The sequence below is a fragment of the Alligator mississippiensis genome, chromosome 4 (assembly GCF_030867095.1).
Source record: "Alligator mississippiensis isolate rAllMis1 chromosome 4, rAllMis1, whole genome shotgun sequence".
Lineage (NCBI taxonomy): Eukaryota > Metazoa > Chordata > Crocodylia > Alligatoridae > Alligator > Alligator mississippiensis.
In genome coordinates, this window is record NC_081827.1 from 235,444,588 (window position 1) to 235,470,962 (window position 26,375).

Consider the following 26,375-nt stretch of genomic DNA (forward strand, 5'->3'; position numbering starts at 1 on the left):
TAAAATGCCTTTGCTAGGAGATAAAGAGAACAGAACCTATAGATTAGTCAGAGGAATATCTGGCTACTGTTCCAGACAATCAGCTCCATGGTCCGTCTGCAAGAACTGGGGGACAATGGGTTCCCTTTAGTATAGCTCCGGTGGCTGCTGTGTCTACGCACATGTTCTTATAGCTCTGGATAAATTTCATCCTGAATCACCTAGGATCCAGCAAGCCAGATGGACCCTTTACCTTTACAAGGAGAGCTGTGGACCCTGGCTCTGTGAGAAGCCATCTTGTTGCAAGAGCCTATTTAAAAACAAGAAGCCTCTTTCATGACCAGAGCCTTCCTAACTCACAAATGAATTATTTTCCATCCAGATTCTAAACCTTTCTGTTTTCATAGGCTCTAATCCTCTGATAACACTGCACAGTCACTAGTTCAAATAATCCTAAGGCGAGATGCCTATTTGACAAGATCTTGGGTGAGGTGACAGTTAAGTTTGGTTTCTCCTCAGTTAAACACAGCAAGAAATGGGATTTCATTCAAAGCCCAAATTTTTGGAGTTGTCATTGATGACACCCAAATAATCTAATTGGTACTGCAGTGATTATCTTAGAAATGTGTATCCTGCATACCATGTGCTCAGAGCTGGGGCATGGAGCTACGTGCCACTCAGGAATTAGAATTTTTTTTGGAGACATTCTATTCTACCCAATTTATACTGACATTCCCATGCCTGGTAACTGGTAATAATTCTAGGGTGTTCACTGGAATTAGGCCTGATATGAATTTGACCCTAAAGCATCATTTAAATCACCTGACCATTTTTCTTTAGCAAAATTCCTAATATTGAAAATAAAATGTGTATATTCTCTCTTTGGGATATATCCTTCGCTAAACTCTGTCTAGGGTACAGAAGTAGTATAAAACACCTCTCACTGGCAAGGAAAGAAGCAATCCTAGGTATATGTGAGCAGGTTAATCATTAGGAATGCTCTCCCTGGCTGAACTTTTGGAAGCAGTAACAGCAGCAATAAAATAAATTTAATAGGAAGATGGAGAAGGTGAGAGTAGCAAAAGAAGAGAAAATGTGTGCAGCAGTATCCTTAGAGATGTATAACTAGGGGTGTAACAGAAGGGGGGGTGGCCAGTGCACCAGCCATGGGTGCCAATCCTAGGAGGGGGTCCAACAAGACCAACGGCTGTGCTGTCAGCATTGCTGATCTTGTGCTGGAGCAGTCACTGCTGCTGCCCTGTGTACAGCCACCACCTAGGGCACTCAGTATAGCAGCAGTAAAGTACAGTAGCCCACTGTGCCAAGGTCAGGTTAATAGCTAAAATGCATGCAGGGGAATTACCTTATCCTTTTGGATGAGCAACCCCCCCCCAATCTTTTCCTATGCCCCCCACTCTGTTTAACTCCACAGAGGTTATGAACTGTTACAGCCCTAAACTACCAACCCTTGCTCTTTAGCTCTGGAGGTTTCTTGTTCAATTTCCCTTGTGCCGGCCCAGAGGTGATCACCACAATTAAAATTTTATGAGTTATCTGATTAAATTCAATACTTCATTCAAGCAATTCAAATTCAGATAACATTTCCATTTTAAAATGAAGACATTTTGCAAACCTGACATATTACATGATCCGTGGGCATGACTTGAGGACTTTCAGTGACTTCACTGAGAGTCTGAATGGGCCCATAGTCTATGCTCATTATTAAATTAAATGTTACCTTTAGCATGAATTACAGTTACATGTATGTGTTAACACAGTCCTATACATTTACAAGAGAGACCAGGAGATGATGTAACCCTACCTTTTCCATGACCCCTTCCTCCAAAATGCCTCCAGATGAACAGGGCTGTTCAAAGAAAACTGTATGACTCTGACTATATTTTATAGCACCTCCTTTTCCCACCTGTGTGTAGTTCCCAAAGGGTTTAGCACTTGACATTGAATGAGGTTATGCTTCTCTATGCTCTCTTTATTTCTAATAGGATGTTTGCAACATTTTTAAGAGTATATTTTAGTTTTTATTGAGGTGATTGGAAAAGAGAAGACATCCATTGATAGTGTTTGCTCATTATAGCCAACGTTTTTGACTTTTTCAAGAGGAAGTAAAAAGACAATGCACTTTTTTATAGGAATAAACAGGTGAACTCCATATTTCTGTGGTATTTAATTGGGAAAAGAAAAAGCCTCCTGGTATATATATATATCTGTATGAAAAAACCTTAATCTGGGTTCAGCATATATGCAGAAAAGCCTATTTGCTTCTCTGGAATAGCGGAAAAATAAAAAATAAATTAAGAAAGAAAACAGTAAACAGAATGCTTTTCTTAAAACTTCCTGTTTTTTGTTTTCATTGTTTGAAATTATTTTCATATTTTCCTTACATTATAGTAAATAGTCAGAGAAAAAGAAAAATAAGAGTTTATTTTCTATTGAATGAAATTTCCTAAAAAAAACCCCTGTATTTTAAAAATAAATGTAGCTGCTTAAAAGGAAGCTGTTTCTAAGCATGGCAGGCAACTGGCCTACAGAAGGAAATCCCTCAATAACTCCATAAATCATGCAACTACTCTTTCTTCTAGTTATACCTCTAAAGTTTTTGGAGTAAAATGAGACTAACAGTAATAAGTGATTAAAATGTTAGAAAAAGCAGGTATTTTGGAAGTAAAAAAGGATCCCTTGTAAGCCCTGCAGTCACTACTCAAGCAAAATTCACTGTTCAGTCTACAGGAATTTTGCCTGAATAACACAAATTGGGTATCAAGTACAGAATTAATCCCACAGTGAATTCAGATGGAATGAAACTCTATTTGTAACAGACTAGAGTGAAAGTTCCAAATTGTTTGATGCTGCAATGTACCAATTGCAAATCCAGTTATACTGAAACTTATGTTACAGTGAAGTTGTTCTGAAAGGGGGGAAATGATTTCACTTTAACAGGCTTCCAATTGAATCTTAATTTTTCATATGAAATATTCACCTAGCCACAGTCAGCCTTGTAAAAATGTAGTGATTAGTCACAGAAGGTGTTATTTGAGCACTGATTTTGCTTTGAAGAATATCATGCTGTAAAGCATCCAGTTAGAACCAAAACATATTTATTAAGGCCTGGAGGCAGGGATTTTTTCCCCATTTGCTTTTATCAAATGTTTATCCTTTTTATCCATGCCCGTTGCCATAGCAGCCACTCTTAGCTACCAGCTTCTCACATGAATTCTTGTACACTTCCAGCTAATAACTCTAGTGGTGTTAGCTTGCTTCTGGTACTGAATAAATGCTTCCCCATGCGTTGATTTTCTTTCTCTTCCAAGGCCACCACCATGCTGTCCTAATTAAGCAGTGTTGTTATTAGAGTACAAACAAACAGTCATCATAGGTGTATACCCTGGGTCTCAAAATCCTGTTTCTGTTTATTGTTGTTTAGGCGTTATGATAATTATAAAATTGGAACCTTCATTTTGTCCAAGAGCCTGGCCCGTGTGTTTGAGGTACATGTCCGTCAGTGGGACTGCGGAAGTCACCATCATGCTGTTGCCTGCAACTGCGGCGTAGCTGCGCGGGAAGCTAATGACATCGTTGTCCTGGATATGTGTAATGGTCAGTTTCACGAAACCAGACCTCAGCTATCCATTAAAAGCACTGAAGCATCGCCACGCGTCAAAATCCTGAAGTCGTATGGAGAGAGAAAAATTACTGTAGGTGGATCTTCACTTTTCTTTTCTTTTGAAAATGTTGATTTCCCTTTCATGTATTATTAGTGTATAATCCCTGTCTCCCCATAGCCATAAGGGTACTCACAGCAAAAAAAAAAAAAAATCAGCCTAAGGGAAAGTACTAGTTAAAGAGTTAATTTAACCGTATGTACGACAAAACAAAACAATACTGCTCAGACACATACCTAAGACAAAACTAATATGTATTACTTGTATCACAGTGATACAAAAGACAACTGCCTTCCCCTTTTCCCATCCTTTCCGCTGAACACTTTTCACATGTACAACAAAGATTCTGAAAAATCTGAAGTCAAAGTTGAAAAGCTCATAATCAAAGAGCTAATTGAGTAACTTTGAGGGGACTGCATTGTGATCTTCTCATGTAGACAGGTGTAGTAGAGACCAACAAGTAGGTAATAGTGGTGATTTTACTAAGCAGTGATCATAGATTACTTCCGTATATTCTTTAAACACATTCAATATGGCCCTGCAATGGACTTACCTTAGCAAGAATACTTGCTGGAAAAGGGGATAGGCATAAATGTACTCTCCAGTCTGCATTGAGTAGCTTTTATCCATGTTACAAATCTGTAATCCTGAGTGTGTTCCTTATAGCCACTAGAAGAGCAAGTTCAGCCAGTATTAGAGAGCTGCCTGGAGGATAAGTGCCATAGTAGGGATCTAGAAAAATAATTTAGTATTAAGGCTGCATTATCAATATTTCTTCCAGAAAATATTTTGGGTGAGAAGAGAGCCATAAGAAGCCAAAATTATATCAGGGAATTTTTTGTTTGGCTGTCATCTGGAGCAGTTCTTGATAACATAGCAATTGAAAGCTTTTAATTACACTAATGAAAGCAAAAGCAGGAAAACAGCTTTTACTTCATTTTACAACTGAGTACAGTATCCCTGATTTTAGCTGGAAAAATCTTTATTAAAAATGTCAAAAGATATTTTGATATCTGTGCAAGTCACTTCCTTTGACTTCTGGAATACAGCCACATCATTGGGGTATCCCATTGATTCCACTGGAGTTTAAAATCAAATGGAGTTTGGACCCATGGCACACAAGTTAGGGTACAATTTAGTTCAAATATTGCAGAACACTACATGCATATACACTTATGATATCCTTGAAAGGGATTTAAACAAAGGTTGTGTACAAACTGCCTCAATATAGCACTAGGAGAGAATGTTAGCACCCAGATGCCTGAAATTGCACTAAGGTGACTACACTATTTCCAGTTTGGGATATATTGCACATGGATGACATGTGCATATCATTATGGCAATCCCTAATAGTCTGGAGGAGTATAGACATGCCCAAGAAAGCTGTTAACAGCTTCAAGGAGGTTCAAGGAGATAACTAGCATAGAAGCTTTGATTAGCAGCTGCCCTGGACACAAATTAAAAATTAAGGAAATATTAATTTACAAGCAAGATTCTAGTATAGCAAGTCATTTTATCATTTAGTTGTGTCACACTAAGAAAATAAACTTCTTAAACATATCTTTCCTTTTTAATTACTTTTCTCTGAATGTAAGAGACTAACTAGGGATGGTTTAACCAAACTAGGCATGGATTAACTAAATCCTGTCCATTTTACTCAACGGAATAAATTTGAGTTACTCAAGCAGGTTTGCTATATGAACACTGCAAACACTCTCCTGCCATTCCATTAGTTTGTCTCAACCTTAATCCGCTGCACCCCATTATAATGTAGTTCAGGCCTCAACCTTAATCCACTGCACCCCATTATAATGTAGTTCAGGCCTCAACCTTAATCCGCTGCACCCCATTATAATGTAGTTCAGGCCTCAACCTTAATCTGCTGCACCCCATTATAATGTAGTTCAGGCCTCTCTTGTGCCCTGCTCCTCAATGACTTCTATTATTGACTTCAAGGGGGAAAAAACAGCACCTTAAGGAGAAAAGAAATCATGAGCCAAACTATGAGCTGATTATGTGATGTCAATAATTTCCACTATTGGCTAAGGCCACAATTTGCAAAAGTGGGTACTGATTTTAGGTACTGAGCTTGAAATGCATTGAACCGGAGTCTCAGAAATACTGAGCATCCACAATACCATTGGAAACTAGGAGGGGCTGGAAGTGCTCAGTATGTCTGAAAAACCAAACCCAAAATCTCTCTACTTGAGTATCGCAGGACACAGTCACTCAAAGATCACTCTTGTAACTTCTGAAACTGTAACTATAAGGCTATAAACAAAAGTCTCCAAATGAAGCGGATGAGCTGTGACACTTCATTGGTTAAACCAAACATTGCCTGTTGTCCTATGGGGTTGGGCCCCCGCTGCTGCCAGGGTTTCAGAGGCCTAATTCTGTAAGGCAACAGTCAGGGCATGTCTCTGTAAAAGGGTAAAGCCAGTGTTCCCCACTTGAAAAGGTGTGCCCACGGACTGTGATTCAGGTCATACCTCTGCAAATGAAGAAATCTAGGCAGGCGCTCCTGCAGGGAAATTCCCGAGGCCCACCAGATCAGGTTTCTGAAACTCTGGAAGCGCCTGCCCAGGGTTGCTGGAGAGCAGTCAGCTCCAGGTTGCCTGTGCTCTCCTGCTTTGAGACAAAGAGGTCCACAACCTCTATGTGAAATGAAAGCCTTTGCCTTTGGTCATAGCCAGAAATTTGGGCATTTGTGACATGAGAAGAACATGGAGGCCTGTTTATTTTCACTGTGCTGCCATAAAAAAAAATTACGGTAGCACAAAGGTGACATCTATTTGCAGCCTGAGTCAAATTTCTGATGACTAGAGTCAGAACTTGAACCCAGATTTCTGACACCGAAAAGTAAGTTTAATAGCTATTTTTTTTCACAGACCTAGAAGTTTTGCATGAATAATAAATGTACCAATAAATACAATATTTGGAATGGGTATAGGAGGGTGAGAATGATAATTTGTCATAGTCTTGATTGAAAAAGAGATAAAAATCAGAAAAGTCAAAATATTTAATCTCAACATCTTTGTTTCCAAAACGTGTTTGGATTGAAATGGGTCTACGCTTAACCAAGGGAGGGTGGGAAGGGTTCAGTAATGGAAAAGCAAAAGAACATGTTTATCTTACCTCAAACGAAGCATTTGGTTTGGTGTAAAGCAACATTTTTCATTTTCTTCCTTTAACTGAGGGAAAAGAAAAAAACAAAAATATTATTTTGGGTCACCTCAAGCCGGCTTTATATTTTTTTAATTTTCAGTTCAGCCACCAACCTGAAAAGCCCCTTCTTTGCACAGCCTTCTTTTGTTCCTTTGAAGCCTCAAGATTTTTTTTTGTAAAGGTCAACATAAGCCTGCCACCAGTTCTTTAATGAGAAAATTGCTTTATCCACTTTAAAACACCACATTTTCTGTGTAATCTAGCCTTGGAAAATGAAACGATTTTTCAGAGAGAAGGAAGCTGTTTTTCAGACCTGGCAATTTATCTAAAAGACACAATTTCTGCAGCAAAGATACAAGGGTGGTCTTATTGTCATGGTGGCTGCTTCAAAAATTAGCTGGTAACTTACTGGTGGGGAAACTTCAGTGACTATATAATTATTAATTTTAAAAAGAAAGCACTTGTGTGGATGTTCATGATGCCATCAGATATTAGTACCAAAAAAAAAAAAAAGACAGCATCTAAACAATCCTGTGAATAAACATTGACAGCGTGTCTGTGGGACTTATAATTACCATTAAAGTAGCCAACTTCCTTTGTTTATCAGAGGGAACGCTATTTTATTACAAAAGAAACTTGCTAATAGATTCATTTCACTGGGTTTTTCTGCTTCTTCAGATCATGTTCCCCTCAGGAGCATTTGTTCGAGCTGATGTAAGTGAGTGGGGAATGAGTTTGACAGTGAGGGCACCAAGCATCGATTTTAACAGCACCAGAGGTTTGTGTGGCATCTTTGACAGGAACCGTCATAATGACTTCCATAATGCCAGTGGGAGTCCTTTACTATCACAACAGAGAAACACGCCTGAGGAAGACTTCATAGAAGAGTGGAGGTACAAAGCTGGAGGATCCCAAACCTGAGCGATGTACTGTAATATCATTTTAAGGGGTGTTGAAACATTTACTTCATTACATAGCTTTTAATGACCTGAGAAAGAGCTCTGCCTAATTTACCAAGGGAAACCCAGAGGCCCATTATCACTCCTAAACAGCAAGATAGCATATTTTTCAGCCTGTATAATGCACACAAGCATCAATGTTACCAAGAGGAATTTTTTCCATCCACAAGTGATGTCAGGTTAACAGCTGCTTTAAGATCCCACTCAGCTGTTAAGAATATGCCGTTCACACCCACAGTGGAAAATGACAATGGGGATTAATTAGGGGCATTTCTCTTTGTCTTTTATTCTTGAACGCTAATTAAAATATGTGACTATAGATTAAATGTTACATTTTGACAATGTGTGGCACTGTATGTCGCTTGCTAAAAGGTTTATATCTAAGACAACTGGGCCTCCGAAACACTTGCTTCCTAATACAGAACCTGACCCTGGAATCAGACCCCTTTACATATTAGGGAGACCCCGTTTTCCTATATTTGAATTTCTGGGTCCAAATTCCCAAATACCGATATGGCGTAATGGATCTGGTCCCAGGTTATCCCAGGATGGGATTATTTTGCAGTGCTAGTCTGATTGCAGATAGATTGTCTTGCAGACAGCAGCATCTGTGACAGATGTGACAGCTGCTCTCACGAGATGCCTGCCAGCAGCAATATTGCGAGGTCAGTTAATGTCATAAGATTCCACCACTTGGGTAAGAAGTTGTGAGATTTGGCACAGTTGAATCTGAGCCCCGAACCTGGTTCTACCTCAACTCTGTCCCTGGCTCTAATTGTGAGCCTGAATCTAGTCACTACATATCTGGCTCACCTCTACTGTAAATAAAACATCCTTTAGAACTATAGAATTTTAGAAAATGAACACACATAATTGAAGTCTATTCAAGTTATGTAAAATAGGCTGAAGCTATTATTCATTTTAATTAACTGATGAGTTTATTGAGCTATAATTGCACAGCATAATTCCAGACTCAACCTAAAGAGACACAACTGCCTCCTTTATATTAACAAAGAAAATCGTGGGTAAACTGTCTCTGGATTTTCTCTGTTTCCACAACTCAGAGGTGCCTACTAGACTGTGGGTGTTCCTCGGATATGAATAGGGAAGATTTCAAGAGGGGGCATGCTGAAATTCTTGAGCAGAGTCATTCCTAGCCTGTTTCTATTTTGGTTGTGGCTCAAATGTGAACATCCTGTCCCACCTTTTAGCCAAGATATTCAAAAGAGTAAAAATACGTGGAGAATTTGAAATTAAAACAATTACTCAAAGAGATATGCAAGAGATGCAAGGAAACTCCTTGTCCATTTGTCATGGGGAAAAAAAGTTTTCAGCACTGGAGAGAGGTCTCATGCTGAGGAGAGGAAAATAAGAGTTCCCGTTGCCTGAGAGAATGAAGACAGGGCTACACATGTAATTTTGCTGCAGCCCTTAAGTAAGTAGAAATAAGGATTGAGAATCAAAGAACTGATCCAAAACCAGTGGAAATCAAGTAAAAAGCTCACTATATTTCCTAAGCTACTGAATCATATCCATGGAAAAATGGAAAAGTAGAGAGTGGTATCCTGCAGGGTAATTTCCATGCTACTGTTTTTAATTCCATTTTAAATGACATCTAACACGCACTGAACTTGAGGACTCACAGCATCTGAAGCTAGGCAGAATGCACCATCTGGCAGTTGAGTACTTTCCCTGGGTACCACCTCTTTCAAGCAGCTGTAGGGCCCAAAGTAGCATGGAGATGTTTTAAGCAGCTGCTTTCCAAGTAGTAACTTTAAGCAATAAAATAGTATCTAGCTACTATCTAGACTAGTATTCCAAGTCTTTAAGTACTTACGTCCTTTTTTTGGAGTTGACCTAAAGTGAAATATATTATTTAATTCAGGATCACCACTATTTAATTTATAGATTCATAGAGTCATAGATGTTAGGGTCGGAAGGGACCTCAATAGATCATAGAGTCTGACCCCCTGCATAGGCAGGAAAGAGTGCTGGGTCTAGATGACCCCAGCTAGATGCATATCCAACCTCCTCTTGAAGACCCCCAGGGTAGGGGAGAGCACCACCTCCCTTGGGAGCCCGTTCCAGACCTTGGCCACTCGAACTGTGAAGTTCTTCCTAATGTCCAGTCTAAATCTGCTCTCTGCTAGCTTGTGGCCATTATTTCTTGTAACCCCCGGGGGCGCCTTGGTGAATAAAACCTCACCAATTCCCTTCTGTGCCCCCATGATGAACTTATAGGCAGCCACAAGGTTGCCTCTCAACCTTCTCTTGCAGAGGCTGAAAAGGTCCAGTTTCTCTAGTCTGTCCTTGTAGGGCTTGGTCTGCAAGCCCTTAACCATACGAGTGGCCCTTCTCTGGACCCTCTCCAGGTTATCCGCATCCCTCTTGAACTGCGGCGCCCAGAATTGCACGCAGTACTCCAACTGCGGTCTGACCAGCACCCGATAGAGGGGAAGTATCACCTCCTTGGATCTATTCGTCATGCATCCGCTGATGCACGACAAAGTGCCATTAGCTTTTCTGATGGCTTCATCACACTGCCAACTCATGTTCATCTTGGAGTCCACTAGGACTCCAAGATCCCTTTCCACTTCCGTGCCCCCCAGCAGGTCATTCCCTAGGCTGTAGGTGTGCCGGACATTTTTCCTCCCTAGGTGCAGCACTTTGCATTTCTCCTTGTTGAATTGCATCCTGTTGTTTTCTGCCCATTTGTTCAACCTGTCCAGGTCTGGATCTACCTGAGCTGCTGTTATGTATCCCAAGGGTGTCATGGTTCAGATGCTTCATGCCACCAGTTCTCTCCTATGGGTCGCTCTTCCCAGTCAGACATCTCCTGTAATGTGTCATGGCCTGGAACTCCCATGGACAACTGAAGTGGCTCAGCCATTAGGAGAGATTATGGCTCAAGATGAGATATGCAGCTGTACCTATGCTGAAGAACGGGGCATTAGTCAAGGCACCAAAACCCCCACCTACTGCCAGGTGGATGCAGAGATGAATGTGACTTCAAACCAAAGCAAGACACAATGTTTTGATTTGAGAATATCAAAAACCTTTGTTTTGTATTTTAACCAAAATATTGTCAAAACACACACTTTTTTACATTTCTGAATCACCAAGTTTTTCAACTTTTAATCTGTGAGAAAAGTTTTGATAGTTCAACTTCTCGTCCTGATCTGGGATGAAAACAAATATTGAAATACAAGAACTTCCTGATGGATGGTAATTACATTTTTCAGCTGGCTCTAAAAATAATTGCCCTGGAATCCATGGTTTTTGTGAGGATTTCTAAGAAAGCAGACCTAATTCTACTGCATTAGTTAGTTGAGATGTCCTTACAATTTAGCTCATAATGGGACTCTTTCCTCTGAGGCAGCTTCACTCCCTGGTGACACTACCATTCAGCAACAGGGCAAGTGTTTGGTGTACCTCTATTGGAAGTTAAAGTTTCCATTGCACTTTTCAGAAAGGGCAGGAGGTCATTTCATTAGTCCCTCACTCAAGAAAACACCTTCATTTGTCCTAAACAGACTGAGAGCAAACGTGGGCTGCATACTGGCTGCAGCATTTGCCTGTTGTCATTCCAGTACCAATATCCTGCTCAGTAACTTTAATTTGTACAATTGAATGAGTATGAAAGCCTCTTTGTGAAATGAAATTTTATTCTGTTGTTCCTGCTCATTGTGAAAAAAGTTCCAGAGAAGCACTTGTATTTCTTACACTGAAGGGACATTCTTGAATAGGCTGAGACTGGTTCCCTCTGTCTCTACCACTCCAATAACTTTTAATAAAGTTTTACTATTGTATTAGTAGCCACAGTCATATGCACCACTTTTGCTGAACTGGATAAGCCAACCAGCCCCTCACACGCTGTCATTTTCCTGAATTTCTATATTTTTATTTGGGAAACAAAAGCACAAACAAACAAAAAAAAGCCTGCAAGAACATTTGATTTCTGTTGAATTTTCAAGTCTGGCTGCACACACAGTACCAGGAAGGTCTGGGCCTGAAGTCCATCATATATAACTGTAAAGGTCCAAGCACTCGTATCGTATAAACAACAAACCATTAAAAATCCCTTTCTCGTGAGACCTGGAGGCAAACTTTATAATCATGGTTGCTTATTCAATAGTTGCTTATTCAAACTGAAATACTTTCACTACTGCTGGACTAAATTAAAAAAGGAAATAGTCTTAGCCTATGTGACACCTTATATCATATCTAATACGATGCCACACATTTATGATCAAGTTGTGATCATGCTGTTGTGAGTGTCAGCAGAAAAGCTAAAATAAAAGCTCCTTTAGATTTTATTAAATCTAAAGTAAGCACATACACAAATGCTTTTGAAAGCAATAACATTTTTAAGGCAAAAATCATGCTCTAAATGAGGAGAGAGAGGATGTAATAGTATGGTGCGCAAGGACTGTTAAATAAATGCAAGTGTTTAAAATGAACTTTTTGAGCCAAAAATACATCTTTGGTGTAACCTGCCAGGCTCCAGCTATGTTACATCAGGGATGAATCCAACACCTTATTTAAATGTACTTATGTAGAAAGATAACCTTTGCAGAAAAAATGTGCACACTAAAAACATTCTGCAAACTGATTTAATGAATTTAGGCACTGATCCAGCAAAGCACTTCAGCATCTGCTAGTCCTAGCACTTAAGAACTGCAGTTCAGGGAGGGTTGTGAAATAGTGACTGGAGACCACTGAGACTATCCCTGCACCAACTAAAGCTTATTCCTCACTATTTTACTGAATGAGGAACTTATATATTCCCTAGTTTACACAAGAAAGCTTAGTTAATATTATATATCATTTGTTGAAAGTTTCACCTCCCCTTCATTGACTTGTCTTCTTTTTTTAAAACAGAATACCCCCAGGGAAGAGTTTATTTGACAGGACTCCAGCACCTTCTGAAGTAGAGAAAAGGAAAAATTACTGCAGGTGTCCGAAGGCATCCACCGCATCCCTGCACTTGGTAAACACGCTGAATACCTTCCAGAATTCTTTCCCTCAATCTCTGCGCTGCCATTACGATAATGTGGATTATACTTCTGCAATCCCATATCTAGATGTTACATCTGAATTTGTCACTCACCCAGAAATAGAATCTACTTTAAGAAGTGATGGGAAATTGTTGGCCAAGTATTTTGATCCAAGATATCTGCCTACATCAGTCAAAAAGCGAGATAGCCCTGAGGGCAGATTAAAACAATACGCACAAAAAGTTTCCTTCAAAACCCCCCAAATCAATAGCTTTGTTAACTCCACTAAGCCAAAGGAAGTGCTAGAGAGAGCAAAAAGGGAAGAAGACTATTCTGAATACTCACCTTTTTATCCATTTCAAAGCCTGAGTCAAACAGACTCAGAAAGCTTTGCATATTTTTTTCCAGAGGATTACTTTGAAGGGATTCAGCCAAAAATCCAGGCAGTGTGGCCTACTCCCAGTGGCCTAACCTCAACTAAAGCCTTGGAGATCTGTCAGCAGGTTCTTGCTAATTCTACTATTGGCTTGGTGTGTAATGACTTACTGGGAACACAGCTGGATGAGGCAATTGATATGTGCCTTTTAGATTTACAACTCAAGGATGACCTGGCATGGGAAGGTGCAATGATAGCATTTTTGGAAAATGTGTGTGAAAGAAGAGTGCTAGAAAACAGAAGCAAGCTGCCGCACGCAGAAAATGGGATGCCTGCTATCCAGGAAGAAATCCTCAGAGCTCTGAGGTGTCCTAGTTTCTGCAATGGGAATGGACAGTGCACTGAATGGGGATGCCAGTGCTTTGAAGACCACATTTCCTATGACTGTAGCATTGCCAAAAGTAAGTAAAAAATTCTGTTTGTTCCGACCCTGCCCATCTTCCTGTGGTATTAAAGTTATTAGGTGGAACATCTGCACGGAGTTGTTTGCTCTTCAAACAGCTTTCTCAGTAAGATATTTGATGAATTAGTAATCAGTTTTTGACCTTGAAGAGCTGATCAAAATATCTGGTTGGCTGGTCCTTCACTTTTTCGCCTCAGTAACTTTTTAAAAATGGATTTTACAAGCCCCTTAGCAAATTGGTTTTACAGAAGTGATTTTCTTTACATCTGATCTATCACCTGCATGCTGACAAACATACGGCTGACAAAAATGAGGGTCCTGCTAACCTTGCGGTCGATATACATGCTAGCACTGTATAGAGGGTTCTTTCTTCCTTATAACCAGAGAGTAAAATTTGTAAATGAGTTTGAAACATTACAAAAGTTGAAACAAGTCATAGGAATAAGTAATATTTTCAAAGTCAGAGGGTAGCATAACCAGGCAAAGGACATCATCTAACCTCAGATATATTTAAAAGGCTTGTACTGATGTGGCTAAGCATTAACATACGTCTTTGGAATAATTTAGTCCTGAAGCCCAGTCCCAAAAGGACTTATGAACATACTTAGACTTATGGAAGAGTCTCTAATGGGTTTGCTTCTTACTTATGCCAGCACAACTAAGGATACATGAGAAACACTAGTGGCTAAAGTAAAGCACAATCATAAATGTTTATGTTCACTTTACAATGGAAATGTAAGTCCTGGTTCAAGTGAGAGCTTAAGTTAATGCCTAAAATTAAAAATGTAATATTTAAGTGCTTCCATTAGTAGGAATGGGATTATTCATGTTTTTCACAGCAAGCTGGTGCAAACATACCTGTCGCTGCCTTAGTTTCCCCTTCCCAAGTTAATAAAACGTCTATGATAGACGCTCTCTCACTTTGCTAGGAATCTGGTTTGTTACCGTAGAGGCAAACACCACAGATTTAATTCCCAGGCTTCCTACATAGTGCAAACCCTTCATGCAGAGTTCGTAGCTGAAATATTCCTCTTAACGTACTCCTGCTCCTTGCAGGTCTCTCTTCCTACAAGCTCCGTCTAAGTCTGTTTCCCGGCTGCTTCCTCAAATAACCACAGGCAGAAGGCTGGTTTCTAATAACATGCTCTCTGTCACACAACCCTTGTATACTGTCCCCACCTTACTGTGGGCCAGCTCACTTGTGACAACTTGGAGACAATTTCATAAATGGTTTGAATGACCTAGTTTTAGGTCTCACATGAATTCATTATATTAAGTACAAAATTAACATTCACACTTTTAACAGTGTTTCTAACAAAACATAAAAATATCCTTTTCTGGGACCACTTTTCCCACACACACTTTTCTCAGATTTGCAAGGTGACATTTCTTTTAGAAAGCAACACATGGCAGTTCTCTTCATTATAGTGTGCATATATTATTTTCTGTTCACTGAAATATCAAGTGCATTACAACTAGATATGGAAATCTTGTGCACCTTCTCCATTTAACAGCTGTATACGAATGCAGTTGCTGCTTTCTATTCTACACATGGATGGGAGGGAGGGAAATGATCCATGCATAGTATCATGGATTAAAGCCGTTTTTGCAAGACTTCTCTGGAATTGCACCATACATTTCTCAGCTGAAACTAAGAACCTGGACAACTTTCTTTCTCTCATTAATGTTTGCAAGGTGGTTTTGGAGCTGTGGGCAAAAACAGCTTTAGAAATGGAAAGAACATCTACATTTTTATACAAGGACTTGTCTAGAACACATTAATGTGGACATCAGATGTACTAGGGTGTTTTCAGGTTACGTATAGAGAAGCTAGAGGCCAGTCACAAATATGAAGAAGGATCAAACTATAAGGAAGAGAAATTGCCAGAGTGAGCCACCAGCACATATTTTTCTCTTGAAGGGAAGAAAAATCCTTAAAACAAGCAGATGCACAAACATCCCTTCCAAAAGGTGCAGCTGACCTGAGGAACCTTTAACATTTGTTTTTCCAGTTTCTACAATCCTAGAGAGATTACATGCTGCCTTCTCATAAACAGCAAGTCATCACCTTAGACTCAAAACAAGTCGTCCACAGTATACCCCAACGCACATACTTGCAAGAGCTGCTCACACACTTCAACAAATAAAAATAAGAATGAATAAACCCACAGTCTTACTAGGTTTGGTCCAAACAGTAACTACTAATAACTTGTTTCAGAAGTTGGATTTTTTTCTAGTTGCGAATTCTTTAACAGCAGACTGATCTTTTACCTACTGCAACCCTGATCCTACAAGTAGGATCTCCGGAATGAGCGCCAGAAGTGTGTGATATGGCGGCTTCTTTAATCTTGGAGTTTCCCTGCGTGTCCCACAATCGCTGATTGGCAGAGGGGCCCTATTGCTTGCCGCTTGCCACCTACACCTGATGGCGGGATGGCAAAGATTGCAGTTTGAAATATGCTGCCATTTTTGCCTCCCTACCGTCAGGCACAGGGGGTGAGTGATGGAGCCCCTCCACCAATCAGTGCAGGGGGGCCTAAGGGGGAAACTGCAAAATTAAAGAAGCACCCATGCCACACACTTCCCATGCAAATTCCAGAGATCCCTACCTATAACGTAATTCAAATCCCTGTGCCCCTATGGTAGTCTGCCAAACTGTGCCAGATGTCAGTACAAGGATTCCTATGAAGGACTGCTATTTCTGAAACAATTATTTTTCAAGAATTTTTTTCCACACATGTTTACAAATACTCAAATAAACAGGAATGCAGATATGGTTGCACCAACCAATGTTGGTATTTAAAAAATAACTGTTCACGTACAGCTTGCTCTAAAGCTGAAATATTTCTGAAATCTGAAACTAAAGCAGCTTGAAAAATGTCATTCAAAACATCCCTTTTTGCTGTCATGTAAAAGGAAATTTCTGTGTTGGTTAACTGTTGTCAGGTAACTTAACTTTCATTAAAAACTGAAAACCATCAATCACTCAGTTAACAATTTCTGAAAAACAAAATCAACAGAAAATCATAGAATCATAGGGCTGGAAGAGACCTCAAAAGCCATCCGTCCCTCTGTATGAATGTAGGGCTGCTACTCCTGAATCATCTATTATTAATGCTTTTCCAGCTTCCTCTTGAAAACCCCCAGTGAAGGAGATTTCACCACTTCCCTGGGCAATCTAGTCCACTGCCTCACTGCTTCAACAGTAAACACGTTTTTCCTGGTAGTTTCGGCCACAAAAAATAATGAAGCATAAAGATATTGAGTTTTTTCCCAAAGGTAAGTAGGGATGTGGGGGGGGGGCTGTAGGTGGGGGGACTGTGTGAGTGTGGGTCCCTTGACTGCCCCCCCACATGGTCACAGACCCCCCACCCCCCTGCCCACAGCAGCAGCAGCCATCAGGGTGCTCAGGGTCCACTACTGGAAGAGCACCCCCACAGCACGGCATGGCCTTAGCCACCTGGGACCTGGTGCCACCTGTGGCACATGGCATGGACCAGACCCAGCCCGGGGGCATGTGCCTTCAGGCAGGACCTGGTCTCTCTTGCTGTCATCTGGGGTCCGGGCACCACACACTGGGGCCATGTGGCCTCTGACTGGGTCAGATCCTGCCTCTGAGCACCCTGTACATAGCTGGGCTGGGCCCGCTCCATGGAGGCAAGACCTAGCCCAGACCAACAGCAAACGGCCCCTGCATGCATTGCCAGGACCCCGGGTGACAGTAAGAGTGGCCCGGTCCTGTGTGAAGGTGAACGCAACTGGGCCAGGCCAGGCCAGGCCTGCACCATGTGGCACAGGTGGCTGGGGCCATGCCATGCCTTAAGGAGCTCTGCCAATAACAGGCCCTGAGAGCCCTGACAACCTCTGCTGCTGCATGGAGGGGTGGGGGCTATGTGCCATGCGGGTGGGTGGGTGAGGGTCCCAGTGGCAGGGAACCCACCCCTCTCAAGCAGTCCCCCACACCCACAAACCCCACACTCCCAAACCACCCCCACAAACCTCCCACCCACATACCCAGCCACAAACCCCACACCATCCCAACTTCTGCACAAGCCCCATACCCCATATCAAAGATGTAGTCTGGCATGCTGTATGTCAATGCACAGGGTGCCATCTGTCTAAAAAGACTAAGAATCTATCTCAGTGGGATGTCTACATGAGATGTTATGTCACCATAGCAACAGCAATGTAGCATCAGTGAGCATGAACTGTGATGCTGGCACTATTGTGCAGTAGCAATGAGCTACTGTGCAGTAGTGTCAAAAATTACCTGTGTGCTGCCAGGACTGCACAGTACCAGCAGTTACTGTATGGTCATTTGGTACTTGGTAAAGCAATCAGCAAATAGCTCATTGCTACTGTGCAGTAGTGTCAGTGTCATGGTTCATGCTCGTCAATGCTACATTGCCATAACTATGGCAACATAACATCTCATGTAGATGTGCCCACTGAGATGGAGTCTTAGACAGATGGCGTCCTGTGTATTGACATACAGCATGCCAGACTACACTTTTGATGCATTTAGGGGTGGCTGAAATTATTAGCAAGTACTAAATGACTGTGCAGTAACAACTCTACAGTTGGGTGCTCATTTAGACATGCCCAGTGTAATGTTTGGATTTGACTAAATATATGGCCCCAGTCACCTGGGACCCAGCACCACCTGCACCATTGTGCAGGCCTGGCCCGGCCTGGTCCGGCCCACCCCGGCCCAGTTGCATGCACCTTCATGCAGGACCAGGCCACTCATGCTGTCACCCTGGGTCCTGGCAGAAGTTAAGTGGAAGGCATGACAAGGTGACTCTTTAAAGGTGCCAAATGAGTTAGTGTTAAAAGTGCCACCCTGCTCTACCTTCTTTCTGAATATGAGAATAGCCACATTTTCAGTTAATTTATTTTTGAGTAGCAGGTGCAGACATGTAGCATTCTGGTCAATATGTACCCCACAAATTTCAAAGGGACCACCTAATTATAGGGTAAAAGACTGAAGGTCATAGGATAGGACACCAAAGAATATGACCAGGACGACTACTTTCTTCCTGATTCATAAAACAATACAAGAACATACCTTGGGGAAATATGAAGGAAGACATTGCCCGTTTTCTTGAACTCAGATAAGCACGAGAAAGAGCATTCACATCTAAAGGGGGTTGAAAATAATTGAGTCTGAGGCTTCCTGGTATTTATAGTGTTGCAAGTCCTGACACCAATGATTAACTTTTCACAGAAGTACTTGATAGACAAAAGGGAAAATCCTGATACCACCACAACTTATACATCCATCAATGCAAGGTGCTGCAAGGTGTGGTACACACAACATTGGAGCTAGAGTGAAGAATAATGGGGCTGGTGGTGCTGATGTAGCTTATAATGGTATGCTGGTTACCAAAGAAAATTGCTATTGGTACCAATTGACCACAAAATTGCTATTGGTACCAATGGAACAAAAAAATTACTGCTGGTACTAACCAATTGGAAGTATTATAATTAACAGTGAAAGAGAAAGAGCTGAAGCATCCATCAGTTTAATGCACCTATGCAATACACTAGCTCCAGTACCGCAGTCCTTCCAAACTCCTGCAATTCCTACTCCTCAGAACAATGATATTAGACCACTAATGCAGGACTGCCATTTTGGTCATTGAAAAACAGAAGCTGCAGCTTTGGATGAGGCAGCTTTAGAGAAGGTAGATCTTTAGCTACTAGAGCAGTGATTCCCAAATGGTATGCTGCAGCACACTAGTGTGCCACAAAACCCCATTAAGCATGCATGTTCCCTTCCCCCATCTGGCACCCTGCACCTGCCCCAACTACTGCAGCAGCACCTGCAGCTACTCTTCAGGGGACTGCCACCACTGCTGCTGCTTTCCCTTCCCCATCCCCAGACAGCTCCTGGGCCTGCCCTGACTATGCTCCATGTAATGTGATTTGCCGCAAATGATGGGCAGGTCAGCAGACACACACACAGAGCTGCACTTTCCAGCCCAACTCATCACCTCTGCTCCTCCCATGCTCCTGGGCCTAGCAGGAGGGGCCGCAAGGGTGGTCACTGAAGTCTGAGACCCTGCAGGAGCAGCCTCAGCAACAGGGGCTGAGGCCTGGGTTCCAGAGGGGCCACACAAGGGAAAAAGCAGAACACAGGATGAGGTCCTGCCCCTATCACCCTTAAGTGCACCAGGTAGATCATTTCATGTTGCTGGGTTTTTGGTTGTAGCCATGTTAGTCTAAGGACATAGGCAAGCAAGGTTCTTTGAGTAGATGTGGTAGCTTTCATTAGACCAACTGAGTAGTTGGAAAAAAGTTATTTGCAAGCTTTTGGATGCAGTCACCCTTCATAGATTTCATAGACATTAGGGCTGGAAGGGACCTCGGAAGATCATCGAGTCCAGCCCCCCGCCCAAAGGGCAGGAAGTCAGCTGGGGTCATAGGATCCCAGCAAGATAAGCATCCAGTTTCATCTTGAAGGTGTTCAATGTAGGCGCTTGAACAACCTCCGGTGGCAGGCTGTTCCAGACCTTGGGGGCTCGGACAGTAAAGAAATTCTTCCTTATGTCCAGCCTGAAACGATCTTGTAGTAGTTTGTGACCATTCGACCTCATCATCCCTTGGGGCGCTCTGGTGAACAAACGTTCCCCCAGATACTGGTGGTCACCCCTGATAAACTTGTAGGTGGCCATCAGATCACCCCTGAGCCTGTGCTTTTCCAGGCTAAAGAGCCCCAGGGCTCTCAGCCTGTCATCGTAGGGTCTGCTTCCCTGACCTCTGATCATGCGCGTGGCTCTTCTCTGGACTCTCTCAAGCTTCTCCACATCCTTTTTGAATTGTGGAGCCCAAAACTGGACGCAGTACTCCAGCTGCGGCCTCACTAAGGCCGAGTACAAGGGGAGAATGACGTCCTGGGATTAACTTGAGAAGCATCTATGGATGCAAGCCAGTGTTTTGGTCGCTTTACTAGCTGCAGCATCGCATTGCAGGCTCATGTTCATCTTGTGGTCAATGATGACCCCCAAGTCTCTTTCTTCCATAGTGCTAGCCAACATAGCACTGCCGAGCCTATAAGGATGCTACGGGTTTTTTTTCCCAAGGTGGAGAACCTTGCATTTACCGGCGTTGAACACCATCAGATTCTCATCCGCCCACTTGCTGAGCCTGTCCAGGTCAGCCTGGATCATCCGCCTGTCTTCTGGTGTGGATGCTTTGCCCCAAAGTTTGGTGTCATCGGCGAACTTGGCCAGTCCGCTTCTGACTCCAGTGTCCACATCATTAATGAAGATGTTGAACAGTATGGGTCCAAGGACAGAGCCCTGGGGGACCCCACTGGTCACAGGACACCACGATGAGTGACTTCCATCAATTACTACCCTCTGGGTCCGACCCCGGAGCCAGTTTTCCAGCCAGTGGATCGTGGAGGACCCAAGGCGACAATTGGCCAGGTTCTCCAAGAGACGATCATGGGACACCAGATCGAAGGCTTTTTTGAAGTCAAGATATATGACATCAATCTCATCTCCCTTGTCCAGGTGATAGGTCACCTGGTCGTAGAAGGAAATGAGATTGGTCAAGCAAGACCTACCCACAACAAACCCGTGCTGGCTATCCCTTAAGATGTTGGCGTCGGCCAATCCATTAAGGATGGCCTCCTTAATAAACTTTTCTAAGATCTTCCCCGGGATAGAAGTCAGGCTGATGGGCCTATAGTTAGCCGGATCCACTTTCCTCCCTTTCTTGAAGATAGGCACCACGTTGGCCTTCTTCCAGTCTTCGGGCACTACACCAGAGTGCCAAGAGTTTTCAAAGATCCGCGCTAGAGGCTGGGCTATGATGCTCGCCAACTCCTTGAGTACCCTGGGGTGAAGATTGTCAGGGCCGGCTGACTTGAAGGTATCCAGCTTCTCAAGATGTTCCTTCACGAAGTCAGCATTAATGGAGGGCAGGGGATCACCCTCACCCAGACTTCCCGGCCCAGTAGCGGGCACGGGCGTCCCATGGGGCTGATGAAAGACCAACGCAAAGTACCTATTTCATAGGTTGGCTTTTTCCTGGGCGTCAGTTGTCAGTTGCCCCATCTGGTTCAGCAGGGGTCCAACGTTGCCCCTGCTTTTCCTCCGGCTCCCCACATATCTGAAAAAGGACTTTTTATTGTCCTTGATGCTCAAAGCTAGCTGGAGTTCAGTTGCAGCCTTGGCTTTCCTGGTCTGCTCCCTACAGGACCGGACCAGTGCAGAATAATCCTCCTTGGAGGTGACTCCCATCCTCCATCCTTTGTAGGTCTTTCTTTTTAGCCTCAGGAGGTCTGCTAGGTCCCTGGAGAGCCAGGGGGGCTGCTGTGCCCTCTTGCTGCCTTTCCTCCGAGATGGAATAGACTTAGTTTGTGCATTGAGGATTGCTCCCTTGAGGAGCAACCACTCTTCTTGAACTCCCCTCTCCCTGTGGTCACAGTCCCTTAGGGCCTCACTGACAAGCCTCCTGAGCTTGTCAAAGTCGGCTTTCCTGAAGTCAAGGACTTCCGTGTTGCTGACTGACTTGCCAGCTTTCCTTCTTCAGGCATAAAGAGTCTCTGCTGTTCTGAGACTCCAAAAAACTAGCGAAGCTAAATGTGTGGCAGGATGTTAGTGAAAATGTAAATAGGTAGAAATTAGAAAGACAAAAAGTAAAGCATGGAGGTAAAGTAAAGGAGGAGGGGGAAAGGGAAGAGAGCAGGAGGGGAAAAAAAGAAAAATATGGCTGAATGGAGCCATTACAGTGATAGAATGCAAGGTAGAGAAGAGGCTGTCAGTTAAAAGGGAAATAGTAGGAGATCAGAAAAACAGGGCAGAGAGAAGTTCGAAGTGTGAGAGGATATAGTGAAAATATAAATAGGTAAAAAGGAGAAACAAAAGGTGAAGCAGGGGATAGCGGGGGAAGAAAGCAAGGGAAAAGAAAGGCCAAAGGGAAATATTACAGAGGAAATAATACAGGGTAAGAAAGAAGCTCTCAATGAAGAAGGAAATAGTAGGAAATCAAGGAGACAAAGGGCAGAAAAGTGGGTGAGAGGAGGGGAGAAAACGTGGGAGAAAAGAAGAATGTAAGAGGTAGGTCAGGCAGGTACCTGGTGAATCAGATATCAGGCAGGTTGTAATATGTCGTAAAAACAATGTCTATATTGAGTCCGTGATTTTTTTGTATCCAGTAGATTTACGAAGTGAAGTTCGTAGGCTCGTCTATGAAAGGTGTTTTGTAAGTTCCCTTTGAGGATTAGGACTGAGAGATCAGAGAGGGAGTGATTGTCCTGTGAGAAGTGCGCCCCCACAGGTAATTGGGTAGATTTTTGGTGTGCATTCATTCGGGTGCGCAATTGTTGTTTGGTTTCTCCAACTTATTTTCCATCAGGGCATGAATGAGATATACAACATTTCTGGAGGTGCAGGTATAAGATCCAGGAATGGTGATGGATCTGTTGCGGGGTGTAGTTATAGTGGGGCTGGTGGAGATGTGTTGGTAGGTTTTGCATTTCTTGTCCTGGCATGGTCTGGCTCAGCATGGTTAAGGTCATAGGGAGTTTGCTTCTGGTGTTGAGGTTAGTGAGGTTCAGTGCTTGTTTGAAGGCTAGGATGGGTGGTTCTGGAAAAATCTCTTTAAGATTGGGTCTTTTTCTAGTATGGGTTGCAATTGTTTGAAGATTTTCTGACTCAGTTGGTCTAATAAAAGATATAACATCTACTCAAAGACCCTTGCCAGCTAGGTCCATGATTCTCAACACAAGGCCTCCCTCCATATCTTTTCTGAATGTAGATTTATCTCAGTGATTTTCAACTGAGGTTCTACAACTTCATAAAGTAGAATTTTCCATTGGCAAGAAGCATGGGAAGGAGAGCAAAAGGGCTGATGTGCACAAAGCATAGAAAGCAACGTTGACCTAAACATTTTGCTGCATTTGGAAAGCTTTGTTTTAACTCTTACAAGAGGAACAATTTTGTCATACAACAGATCCCAAACACAAAACCTTAGGTCCATATATTTAAGAGCAAACTATAGGCATGTTTTATAGTATGGTAAAAATCAGGCACATTCAATGAGAGGAACTGGATGTTGCTAGTGCAAGTGTAAGGAATGATTCATTTAAATTGGACACTAGAGGTCAGGTTAATAATTTACCAGAGTGTACATACAGAAAATAAAAATTGAGACCAAAAGTGAGTGGTAAAAACTTCAAAATAACTGGCTCTGTAGGAACAAATATACTAGCATACGTTCCAAAAATAAAAAAAAATATATTAAAAGTAAGTATACAAAACATTCATTGTCGTATCTAGAGAAATTACATGAATTTTGGGTCTGGCAGCTTTTGAGAAACGGAATCTAGTTCAGCATGGACTTGCAATACAAGAAGACACAGCCCCCAAATATAAGACGCTTAAGTCAAAGTAGAAGGATTTGAGGGACTTGGCATGTAAACATAAATTCAGATAAGTAAGCAAGTGCCTCCCATTATTTATCCATGCAGACGTGCTTTTTGCTTTTCATGATAGACTCAAGCCAGAGTTAACAAAAATGAAAAAATTACAAGTGATACAGAAAATCCAGGAACCTACAGAATAGTTATTCTCCTTAGTTATTGTGGAAAAAAATAATGACCAGTTATATATCTATCTGGATCCAAGGCTCCTCAACAAGACTATCAAATGAAAACATTTTAAATTGCCAACTAGAGAAGAAATTATGGCCTGACTTGCAAATGCATGATTTTTCAGTAAACTGGATGCTTCTTCACAATTTTGGCAGCTGAAGCATACTGAGGAAAGCTCTAAATTATGTATTTTTAATATGCTCGTTGGAAGGTATAGATTTCTGCATCTGCCTTGTGGTATCACCTCTGTTCCTGAAGTGTATTATAAAACCATACACATGATTTATGAGCATACTCCTGATGTGGACTACTTTATGGATATTATCACCACAGAACAACATGATCACAAGCTTCAGGAAGTGCTGGACAAAACTAAAGCTGCAAATTTGAAATCATGAAATCATAGACTCATAGAAAAATGGGGTTGAAAGGGACCTCAGGGCTAAGTACAAATAGTCAAAAAGCCCAAGGGTGAACCCATTCAGTCCTTGCAGGTTAGTCTAAAATGCAGAGATTAAACTGAGAAACAAGTGAACAGACATTCACTTTTGGTGCAGGAAATGCAGCCATATGTCTGCAGTGGCTCAGGCCAGAAGCTGGGGGGCTCTAGAGCATGCCTGCCGGCCACTACCAAAGGGAAGGGACTGAAGCTCCAAGACTTTTTTGCTCAAGCAGAGGGGGTGTGGCCAGGCTCCAGCCCAGGGCTAGTACACTGGAAGCTGGGGTTTTAAATCCCACCTTCCTTTTAAACCTCCCTGGCCCACATGGGATCCCAAGCTAGGTCTGCCTGAGTGGGGGGGCAGTGCCTGCCAGGCTTCTGCCCCCCCTCTCTCCACCAGGCTCCCTGCCCAAGAGGAGAGTAACTCTTGCCAGGCTGAGGAGGAGGGGTGGGGGGAAAGGTAGTGGCATTGAATTCATAAAAGCTTGAACAAGAATAGTCCGTTTTCTGAAGTGAGCACGTATTGAACACAGCAATTTGCAACCTCAAGCACATATCAAAGAACAACCAAAAATCTGCACTTCAGCTGAGACACAGCCCAGTAAAACACAGTGAGAGCACAAACAATGTAGTCTAACTTAAAATGGAATGTAAAAAACAAAAAAGACAAGAGAAAGCCTTGCATTAATCTTATGTAATTGTCAGGGCAAAGTGTCTCCATACAGCCAGGTATTCAGAAAGTCCTTCTTGGGGAATCAGCAGGTGGTCTTAGGTGTTGGAGAGGAGATCCCACAGGCCTCATCTCTACTTGGGTTTTTACAGGCATGTTTGCACCCCCTTTTCCCCTTTGGGTGCCTTGACATTAATAGCCAAAGTTCTTTGAGTGAATCTGATATCTTTTACTAGGCCAACTTGCTTGTCACCTATAGCACCTTTGGCAGGACTCATACATTCAGTGTATTTTGCCTTTTCTTAGGTAGTCTAGTCTCCCACCTTTCACAGATTCTGCTTTATAATGCAAATGTAATTCTCTGCTTTCTTTGGTCACACCAACCCAAGCAGTCTGGGACCCTTTCCTGTTCTCTTAGCTCCATCTCCAGAACATACATGTGATGATTGTGCCAGGTCTTTGCCAAAACCTCCCACTTCTCAGTCTGGTCCTGCAGGGCTTGACAGGGGTCCAGTCCCTTCAGCACCAGTTCTCAAGCTTCTTCCCCCTCCCCCATGGTCTGGGGGAGCTGAGCGAATTACACCCCCTCCCTCTCCTCTTATCAACTGCTTGCCTCAGTCTCTGCCAGAGGTGGGAGGCGTGGAGTCTGCTGGACTCCTGTCAGCCCCCTGCCAAGCAGACCCCAGGCAAGGCTTTGTCTAGCTGGCTCTTAAAAACCTCCAAGGATGGAGATTCCACAACCTGTCTGGGTAGCCAGCAAGTTTGCAGATAACACTAATCTGGAGGTAGTAGTAAATATGCTGGAGGGTAGAACTAGGATTCAGAGGGACCTCAACAAATTGTAGGATTGGACCAAAAGAAATCTCATGAAGTTCAGTAAGGACAAGTGCAAAGTCCTGCACTTAGAAATGGAACAACCCCATGCACTGGTATAGGTTGGGAACAGACTGGCTAAGAAGCAGCTCTGCAGAAAAAGACCCAGGAGTTACAGTGGACAATAACCTAAATATGAGCCAACAGTGTGCTCTTGTTGCCAAAAAG

At 42.6% G+C, this 26,375-nt stretch overlaps 1 protein-coding gene across 6 annotated transcripts in view; it reads left to right on the top strand.

Moving 5' to 3' along the window:
- Positions 1-26,375, top strand: part of LOC102563004 (von Willebrand factor D and EGF domain-containing protein) — a 323,208-nt gene that overhangs the window by 144,448 nt on the left and 152,385 nt on the right. For all 6 annotated transcript variants that reach the window (XM_059727409.1, XM_059727412.1, XM_059727411.1 and 3 more), the window contains 3 exons: positions 3,422-3,692; positions 7,503-7,717; positions 12,665-13,617. In XM_059727409.1, coding sequence (XP_059583392.1) covers positions 3,422-3,692; positions 7,503-7,717; positions 12,665-13,617 — 1,439 coding nt within the window. The remainder of the gene's footprint in view (positions 1-3,421; positions 3,693-7,502; positions 7,718-12,664; positions 13,618-26,375) is intronic.